The sequence below is a fragment of the Protobothrops mucrosquamatus genome, unplaced genomic scaffold (assembly GCF_001527695.2).
Source record: "Protobothrops mucrosquamatus isolate PMUCROS unplaced genomic scaffold, P.Mucros_1.0 scaffold866, whole genome shotgun sequence".
In the NCBI taxonomy this organism is placed as follows: domain Eukaryota; kingdom Metazoa; phylum Chordata; class Lepidosauria; order Squamata; family Viperidae; genus Protobothrops; species Protobothrops mucrosquamatus.
Window position 1 is genome coordinate 425,198 of NW_015387121.1, and position 10,136 is coordinate 435,333.

The 10,136-nt window shown below is 36.9% G+C and overlaps 1 protein-coding gene across 1 annotated transcript; it reads left to right on the plus strand.

Annotated features, from left to right (window-relative positions):
• The first annotated feature begins 2,767 nt into the window (after nt 1–2,767).
• Nucleotides 2,768–9,177, plus strand: LOC107290309 (FAST kinase domain-containing protein 1, mitochondrial-like). Its single transcript, XM_015819179.1, has 6 exons — nt 2,768–3,150; nt 3,929–4,001; nt 4,283–4,479; nt 5,498–5,623; nt 6,777–7,172; nt 9,058–9,177. The coding sequence occupies exons 1-6, from the start codon at nt 2,807–2,809 to the stop codon at nt 9,170–9,172; spliced, it is 1,251 nt and encodes a 416-aa protein (XP_015674665.1). The 5' UTR covers nt 2,768–2,806; the 3' UTR covers nt 9,173–9,177.
• The last annotated feature ends 959 nt before the right edge of the window (nt 9,178–10,136 follow it).

The window sequence follows — 10,136 nt, forward strand, 5'->3', positions numbered from 1 at the left end:
CTCTGCCTTTGGCGGGCTCCGGGCCTGGCCTCTTGTCTTGGAATCGGCGGCAAAGAAAACGAAGGGATGCCCTGAGCTCGCGTTTCTGTTTCCGCGATTAGTCAACGTGTTTCCTATGTCAATTAAGAGAAGCGTTTCAAGCCGCCCAGTCCTATTACACGTAGCATAAGCAATACCGAGTCTTGACTGCGCCCCGAGGCTGGGTTGGTCATCCACCCCACGACCTGGTATCTCTCCGATTATATCTGTTAATGTAAGAAAAGGGCATTGCATAAAGGTTTTGTTTGCACGCGTTGCTGTTTACTTCGAGAGTAGAGCTCTTCAAGGCACAAAGGTTTATTGTAATATATATAAATTTGCAGAAGGATCAGGCTGGAATCGGACGTCTTAGGCTTTCCCTTGACAGAACCTGGAAGCAGCAGTTATTCATAATTAAGGCTCACGATCCCTCCTTTGAATACATACAGTATTGTCGCCGATTTTGATTACCCTTTCTACAATTATTTCCAACATCTCCCTTTCACGCATCTGTGTGCTGTATATAACTTCCCAATAACTAGTAAATAATTCAGTTTGTCCTACTGAATGCGAATCTTCGGTTGCACCTCTGCCAAATTTGATAAAATCTCCCAACTTTTTGGTAAATGACTTTGTATTATACACATAACAATAATTTATTAAACTTTTATATCCTCCCGACTCAACGATTCCGGGAGGGTCATTGCAATCGAAAAAAAATTACTGTACAATAAAATCAAGATATGGCACGGGTAGAAGTAGAAATTTGCCTTTTTTTTTTTTTACATTATCAACGTCTGAATTCCCGCCCGCGAAACCGAAGCGTCCCTCCGTTTGAAGACTACAATTCCCGAAAGGCAACGAGATTGTCGGTGAGGCACGCTGGGAAATGGAGGACAGTAGCAGATTCTTTGAGCGGGCATTGAACAGACGGTTACGGAAGCCGAGGAGGTGCGATTAAATTCATTCTCGGAAGAACGGCTGGATACGGCCGGCATTCTCAGGCCGCTTTTTGTCCTGTAGGTGGAATTCCGCGGGAAGCTTTGAGGTTTCACGCAATCGGGATGCATTTCCACCACGTGATTTTTTTTTTGAGGCGGAGCCGGCGGCGGGTCATTCGCGGGGCGTCTTCCTTGCTAACCGGTGGCATGGCCGCCCGTAGGGCACCCGCGTGGGTTTAATTTGCTCCTGGAGAAAGAGGCGGCCTGCTGTATCTTGTATCCAACGGAAGGGAGAATTTCAACTGTTTGTGCAATTCAACTAGGTATTGATTTCTAAAGCAGCTCCCGTGATAAGATGCGCTTCGTTACACGCAAAGTCGAGGAAATCGTTCTCAGCAGGTCGTAATCCTGCTTCTGCGTAATTTCCATCGCCAAAGGTTTGCTTTTAACTGCTTAGAAAGAGAGTGCCGTATTCTTTTTCTAGATTATGATGGGATTTTTATGGCTATCTCAAATACGTGTCTTTGTAAAACGTTGCAGTTGTTTGGAAAGATGTTGGGTTCAGATGCTCTCTTGTCTTTTTCGTTGTATGCTTCCTGGTTGAAATTTCAACTCGGAGAAGAGCTGTGTTGCCTTCGTGAAATGGCACTCACTATGGTTGCAGATTATTGGAAGAATAAAATTTTGCAAACGTTTTGAAAATAAACTTTTTTTATTTTCTAAAAAATAAATGACGAACCAGGGAGTGTCTCAGAGAAACTTAGTTGAGCTTTAGCAATAAGATAGTTATTGAAGCGGTGCCAGAAATGTATATTTTTACAATTATTGGTGTAATAGGAAAATAATAAATGCTATTATAAAAATATCAAATATACTCGCTGTTAATGAATTGTTTCTTATGCAGTTTTCATGAAATGAAGATGATTCTTTTTTAAACCAATCTTTGTAACATTAAAAGTATAAGCCATTATTTCCCTAGGGTTTTATAAGTTTTTTTAAAATCACCCAGCCATCATTTAGATACCATGCATATTCACTATTACCTTGGGTATTCAAATAACTATTTTTTTTCTTTTTCTTTAAAAGTTCCATAAGGAATTACCATATTTTCAAATCTATTTTGCAGTATCATTTTGTATATTTGGTCTTCTTATGAGGTGTTTTGTATTTTCAGTTTTACCATGGTTTTGAATTAATCTCATTTTTCCCCCTTATGGCAGATGTTTGAATTATACTATTTTTTAACAACCCCCCCCCCCTCCATCAGTTAGTGGAAGACTAACTGATGCAGCACCTCACATGTTGAGTCAATAATGATAATAATGATACTTGTTATAAAAAAATCCAGACTTAACTCTACACAATAGGAAGGGCTATGTCAATACATGGAAAAAAATAGAATCCATCATAGGCTTTCTTTTAGGATGAGATGAGGGAACAGAGTGGCAGGGGACATAGGAACATAGTTGCATGGTTAAAGGTCATGACAAGTTATAGTTAATTTCCAAATTATGCTAAACTCCCTGAATTCCTCCTGACTGCTAGGCCAGAACAAGCATAAGAATAGGAGGAAAACAAAATGTGTGAATACTATGGTTCCTCACAATAGTTTTTATGGTTAGTCTGAATAAGGCTTGTTTGAAGCATTGGGGGGCTTATTAATAAAACATCTTGGCAGACTAATATTTTTGCATTCTTTTTCTTCCTACAGTCACTTCATATTATATGGTAAAAGAAATACAATATGTTTTATATCTGCAAATAACATTTCTTTTTCCTAATGTATACTTGTGGCAGTCAGAAATGAAGAAAGAAGTTCTGGGTTCCCTTGGAAGAAGCCAATCCAAATGACAAGCATGCTTTGCCTAAGACGTTTTTATCCAATTCCAACAAGATGTTTTAACTGTCGAACTTGGAGCAGCGACACTTTGTTGAACCAACTAAATAACTTTACAAATGAACACCAAGTGTTCAGTCTTGTGTCAAAGAACAGAGCCAGACTCTCTGAAAAACATGTGAGAAGTGCAATTAAGAAACTTGTGCAAGTTCAAAAGAAAAGGCCTAGGCCCTCAGAAACTATGGATTATATAAGAAGTCATTCTCAGTTTTTTGTACTTCGCATCTTGGCAGAAAATAAGATTGAATGTATGGATAATGAATCATTAGTGGATGTATTATACAGTATGCTCTGGTAAGTAGTGTGAGATTGAATTGCAATTACAGCAATTTGTCATGATTTTATGAACAAAAAATGAATTGCTGTTGTATACACTCAGGCAAATGTATTTCATGTTAAAGTGTGCTTATAGAATTCTGTTCATACTTTTTGAAAAAGTTCAATCTAGCAATCATAAAAATCGTTATAGCAGCTGTAAAAGATTGTATATATATACTTTGCAAAAACCCAAAGGAACAAAACAAGAGGTGTGATCAAGACAAAGTACAGAGCCCTGCCTTTGCCACATAAAAGTTAAGATTAGTTTTTAAAATTGCCTCTTGCATTGGGGAAATGCTGCTGGAGTAAAATGCAACAGAACTCCAAAATCCCATTTGTTCCTCAAGCATATATAAAAGAATATCAATCATTGAATATGAACAATTTTTGCTACAAGGATTTAAGGGTTGTTATGTGTAATTTAATTTATTAATATTTAGATACTTTACATAGGTTGGGGAAAATTCAGAAATCGTCAAAGGTTACTAAAAAGTATATTTGAAAAGAGAGAAGTAGCACGCTGTACAACTTTGTGCATTAATCCATTAATAATATAGAACAAATTTGTTACAGAACAAATATATATAATACACATACACAAACACACTATACACTACATACACGCACCCACACATATACATATGCATATGTATATAGTATAACAACAAATATATAGATCTCAATATATAGATTTATTTTAACTCTAAAATATCCTATGAACATTTGCTTGGCTCACTTTTTATTCCTTCTAAAGGTTTGAAGTTGACGCCCATGACTCACTTGTAGAAGAGTTGGTTGTAGAAGGCTGGAATCGATTAAATGAGCAAGTATACATTTTATCTATTTATTCCTTTTCATATTAATTGAAAATTCATGCTTAGAATAAATCTCACAGAATTAGCACTAAGCAATAATATTTTTAATCCTTTCTCATGCCTCTTTCATAGAATTTGGTGGCTCAAATTGTGATGTAAGATAAATTTGCATGGATTATTATATTAAAAGTAGAAACTATAAATATAAGACTACATCAGTATAGTTATTGATTCAAAATAAACTATTAGTAACTTTAGGCTGCAGTTCTGAATTCCATATTCACTCATTGGAGTTTGTCCAAATTGAGTGCGTGAACAAGGACAGCCAGCAAAAGTTTCCCTGGAAAGTTCAGCGGGAGGAAGAAACAAAGAAGGAACCAGCTGCTCATTCTGAGGGAACCCTGTGCTCAGCTGTGAGGAGTAAAAAGCTGAGGTCCTCAATAGCTACAGATTGTGAAGGATATGCCCTGATGGTTGTTGGTTGTCAATTGTGAGTGACTAGTTAAGTAAGCAGAAACTGTAGGGCAGGGATTCCCAACCGGGAGTGCGAAAACCTGGGTTTAGAAGTTTCAAAATTATAGTGTATATGCATAATTCGTTTCGAACTTTTGTAAGGGATGCGAGAATATATCAGAAGCATTCTAGGGGTGCGGGGTATAGAAAAGATTGGGAACATAAGGCAGTCAGATGCTTTATTCATAGTCCTGTGCATTCTGCAGTACTTTTCCCAAATTAAATCTGAAGCACTGTAAAGCCTTAAATACTAGAGGTCTGCAATATTTAGATCTGAAGCAGGAAACGTACAGGTAGTCCTCAATTTATTATCACAATTGAGCCCAAAATTTACATTGTTAAGTGAGAAATTTGTTAAGAGAGTTTTGCCCCATTTTACAATTTTTCTTGCCACTTTTGTTAAGTGAATCACTGCAGTTAAGTTAGTAACACGGTTGTTAAGTGAATCTGGTTTCCCCATTGACTTTGCTTGTCAGAAGGTCGCTAAAGGGAATCACATGACTCAGGGACACTGCAACCGTCATAAATATGAGTCAGTTGCCAAGCATCTGAATGTAAATCGTGTGACCATGGAGATGCTGCAATAGTCATAAGTGTGAAAAATGTTCATAAGTCCCTTTTTTCAGTGCCGTTGTAACTTTGAACGGTCACTAAATGGGTTGTAAGTCAAGGACTATCTGTACTTTGGATCCGGTATATTTGGGGTGCATTTATGCTGGAGCTGAACTGATCTTAAGTTTAATAGCAATTTCTTAAAGAGTAGAAGTAGGTGGATATTTGAACTGGAATTTATGGTGACATCTAATTCCAATTGCTTGGAGTGCAGTTGTTGAATGCTTTCTGGAAGACTTTTCTGCCTTTACTTGATTAAGGTTCTAAGCTGCAAATTTCTCCTTAGGAAGTGTACTCATGGAGAAATACTGAAATTTGTCCTAGTTTGTAAACATATATGTAGACCTTTGGCACAGTAACTGTATTGTCTTTGTTATCCTCAGACTGACTCCACCTCTGCTATCTAAATTTGCACTGTGTGTACAGGAACAACATCTGCATCATAGTCCACTCATGGGTGAAATAGCTCATTTGGTAGATAAGAAATTGGATTCCATACAGGATTCAAGGTAATTTTTATTTAATAAAGACTCCAGCCAGGGATTCAATGGAGAGAATTAATAAGGGAAGCATGCCCTCATTGTTCCCATGAACCCAACATCTGACATGAATACAGACAGGTAGCTTTGGGTGTGTAATTCATCGATCTTAAAAGAGTCTGAAAGGAAGTTTATTACTGAATATTCTCAATATTCTTATTGTAGATATACAATTGAATGTACCGTATTGGGGAGACAATATAGTTTGGATTTTTAAAGACAGGTAGCCCTCATATTATGACTACAATTGAGCCTGGAATTTTGGTTGTAAGTAGAATCACCACATGACCAAACTCAATTTTATGACTATATTTACAACAGTTGTTAAGCAAGATACCATGGCCATTAAGTGAATCATGTGGTTGTAAGTCCAAATCCAACTTATCCAATGGGCGTATTTTCCCAGAAAATGGCAACAAAATTTGCAAAACGCAGTTGTGTCACTGGGGTGCTGCAGCTGACCATAAAACTGAGCCAGTTGCCAAATACCAAAAATGCGATCATGTATCTGCAAAATGCAGACATGTACCTGTGGGGATGTTGCAACTGTCGTAACTTTGAGGACAAGTTTTTTTGGGTCTGTTCTAACTATGAACAGTCATTAAGTTTCATGGAAGACGTTTTTTCCACGGATGCGGGGGGGGGGAGGAGGATCATGTAACCTAGATCCCTAGAAACTGCATGCACAGTTTCACTCACCTCCAGCTATGCGGCCCGGTTCCTAATAGGGACTTGAAGCCCCCGTCTTATACCACACATATCTATTCAGAAGTAATCCCCTTTGAATAAGTTGAGCGAAGCTTAATTGCAATGGAGTAATCTTAGCTGCTTACATGGGTATGAATCCTTTCAATTGTTTTGCCTGCAAGCACTGCAGTCTTCATAACAAGGAGAAATAATTAGGTGGGTTTTTTTTTAAAGAACAGCATTACTGAAAGGCAAAAACTTCATTGTGTAACATTTGTCTGCTCCCAATTTCAAGTAGTTACTTAATATAAATGCTGTAATATGTCCTGTGTAAAAATCACCCTCTCTTGTCTTTTTTTACTTAATGCCATTTTCTTAAGCATTGTTAGATTTTCTGATGAAATGAATAAGCGTATTTTTTTTAATATGTTTTTAGGGCTTTGTCAGTTGTAATGAACTGCATATCTTCTGTTACCTCGTGGAATTTAAAAAAGCGGTTAATAGAAAAAGCAGAAGACTTGTTTGAAATAACAAACCTCTCAGTGAATGATGCCAGGCGATTTATACAGTTTCTCCGGAATATCAGTTTCCTGCACTGGCCGCTGGTAAAAAAATGTAACAATATTTTTGTCCAGCATTCACATGAGTTACGTGTTGAGGATTTCTCTATCGTTCTTGGACTCTACCAGAATTTACAATTCAACAACACTGAATTTAGATTACTTGCCAAAGAAAAGCTGATAGAACTTAAGGATCATTGCAACAGTCTGTTGAATGTCATGCAACTGTTCATTCATCTTGCACCCATGGTACATCAAGAGATGCAAAAAGAGTAAGTGTATTTGTCTTGCCAATTTATTTGTGTATTTTCTTTTTAAGAGAAGTGAAAAAGTTGAAATTATGACTTACATGTACGCTATTGAGGGGTTATTTCCTCATAAATACAGGTTGTAATCCCTGAAATCAAAATGTTAAGTGTTAATGATTTATCGTCATAAGGAATTACATTCTTTGCAGGTTGTGGCCCGGGCTTCTAGACAGGTGACTCTACCTGTATGCAGGAGAATTGCTCTTTCCTTTCCCTCCCTCCTTTCCCTTCCTGAAAGGCAAATACTCATATGTTCGGAAGCATTTTAAAGTGCTTTATTAGAGCTTTTCTAATGTCTTCCTCAAACCTAATGAAGACTCTTAGATAATTACATACAGCATGCAAAGTGTCCGTGCAGTTTTATTCTCCTGCAGATCCCTTCAAAAATTGGAATATTCTTCAGGGTCAGATTGAGAAAAGCATGGTACTGATAAACACCTTCAAGGAATAGCACAGGTCAGCATGACTGAGGACACCAGCAGTGCAGAACCAAAACCAAATATCCCAATTTCTTCTTTCCTTTTTAAATCTTAACTCAAATAATATTGCAAATTCAGCATTTGAGAAGCGTTTCCACAAGCAGATGTCGCAAATGGTCACACATCACGTGGAACTGTGTCAATTATATCTAAAAAATATTTCTTTAATCATGTGGTTTATGTTGCTATTTTTTTCTAAACTTTTTATGACCTGGTGTAATACTGTCTTAGTTGGCAAAATATTTGTATCGGGGTCTGAAAGTCAGTGTTCCTACAGGATGAATTACTATGATGTTTCCATTTTTCATTCCTTGTTAATATATTTGGGATATGCTAGATCGGGGGATGGGGGGCAATTAATGAGAAACCGGGGCTATGAAGGACACACAAACCTGCACATACGTAAATTGAAAAAAAAAAAAGCAGTTGCTTTCAAAATAAAAGCAATGCTGTTGTATTGCATGCATGGCGCACATTTATTTACATTTGATTTCTAATTTCCAATTGACCTCACACAGGCCAGAGAGGGACAGCCAAAGGGGCTGTAAAATGCCCAGGTCTGTCCTATGTGCTTTCTTCAGTTCCTCTCATATGTATCTGTATAATAGTAGAAGAGATGGGAGACTCTCAGGTAATAGAAAAACTTAGGCTAGGCTGAGAAGTACAAATAGTCTTCAACTTACAACAGTTCGTTAAGTGACCATTCAAAGTTACAACGGCACTAAAAAGTGACTTAGGATCATTTTTCACACTTAACGACCACTGCAGCATTCCCAAGGTCACGTGGTCACAATTCAGACGCTTGGCAACAGACTCATATTTATGATGGTTGCAGTGTCCCTGAGTTATGTCATCACCTTTTGTGAGCTTCCGATATGTAAAATCCACGGGGAAGCCAGATTCGCTTAACAACCGTGCTACTAACTTAACCACTGCAGCGATTCACTTAACAAATGGGCCAGGAAAGATCGTAAAATGAGGCAACATTCACTTAACAAATGTTTCACTTAGCAACAGAAATTTTGGATTGAATTGGGGTTCGTAAGTCGAGGACTATCTGTAAAGCAGTAGACACCCACCTGCACACACAAAATCAGTAGCAAATATTTTATGTTGCTGTCAGGTCAAAATCACTGATAAACTTTGACTTAAAAATTTCACCATTTTTTTATTTGTTGAACATTATCTCTGTTATTCATCTAAACTTCAACATTTTTCCATGGCTTTCAGAATATTTCTTTTGTAAAATTTGTTCTTGGTTGATTAGCATATTATGTTTTAAAAGTAAGAATGATGGACTTTCTGAATGCTCAGGCAGCTTTTCTATCACAAACATATGCATATGTAAATATATGTACATTTCTTTTTAGGTTAAGTGAAAAGCTTCTACTAATCGTAGATGATTTGGATCGGTACCAAACGTTACTTGTGGCAGAAAAAATGCAAGAAGTACAATACAGAAATCCACTACTGATTGAAAAGTAATCCTCTAATACAATATAAAAATCTCATTCGTGTTTTGAGTTATTCTTTATTTTTGTGAGCAACTATTCTATTTGGCAAGAGAATCTTCATGTATTTCTTTTCTAAGCTGTTTCTGAACATAGCTGGAATTTCATCATAAAAGTTTCCTTGTTTCTTTGAGTTTTAAATGTACAATATTTATCTTCAAATAATTCTAGAGATGAAAGCAATTTGTTTTTTTCTAGGAAAAAACACATTACAGATAGTCCTTGTTTAGCAATTGCAATTGCTGAAGTCAGTTGTTAAGCAAAGCGGTTGCTAAGTGAAAAATCCTGGGACCATGACGGTGCTTAACAATTTTACGCAGGACAGTGCATTCTAACTGTAAAGGTCAGCACAGGAGCAAGAAAGAGGGATGCTGCACAGGTTGTAAAAATGCAGGCATAGGTTAAAAAGTTACTTTTTCCTCACTGTCATAATTGCAAATGGTCAGTGTCTGAAGCAAACATTAAGCGAGGACTACCTGTATAGATTGAAACAGGTAATAATTGTGTCAGAAATTTTAAAAGGTAGCTTAGTGCAGCATAACATCTGCACAGTCCAAATAACCAGGCTTATTCAGTAATTGTTTCAGTTATAATCCATAAGTAAGAATTGATTCAGCTCCAGCGGGTTCTTTAAAAATTTATCTTTTCTGTTCTTCCTTATCTAGTATTAATTATGTTTGACACATAATATAATGAACTTTGTATCTTGTAAAAGATACCCAGCTTCAGAATATAAGCATTTCTGAGAGAAACTTACATATTCAGAATAATTCTCCCAGTAGCTGTACTGTTTTCATTACTACATTTTTATGTCATGGTTATATTCAAGAGCATAATAAGGAATGTAGGACTGTTAATACCCCTCATTTTATGGTCCTTTCTTTGAAATCCAATGACATAATGTCCTGATCAGAATTAGGGTAAAGAATGTAGGATGC

Bases quoted from the DNA above. Each gene is read 5' to 3' on its own strand.
- LOC107290309 (XM_015819179.1), top strand. From the start codon at position 2,807: ATGACAAGCATGCTTTGCCTAAGACGTTTTTATCCAATTCCAACAAGA. The intron at 4,002-4,282 runs GTATACATTTTA...CACTCATTGGAG, and splicing joins GGAATCGATTAAATGAGCAA to TTTGTCCAAATTGAGTGCGT. The intron at 5,624-6,776 runs GTAATTTTTATT...ATATGTTTTTAG, and splicing joins GATTCCATACAGGATTCAAG to GGCTTTGTCAGTTGTAATGA.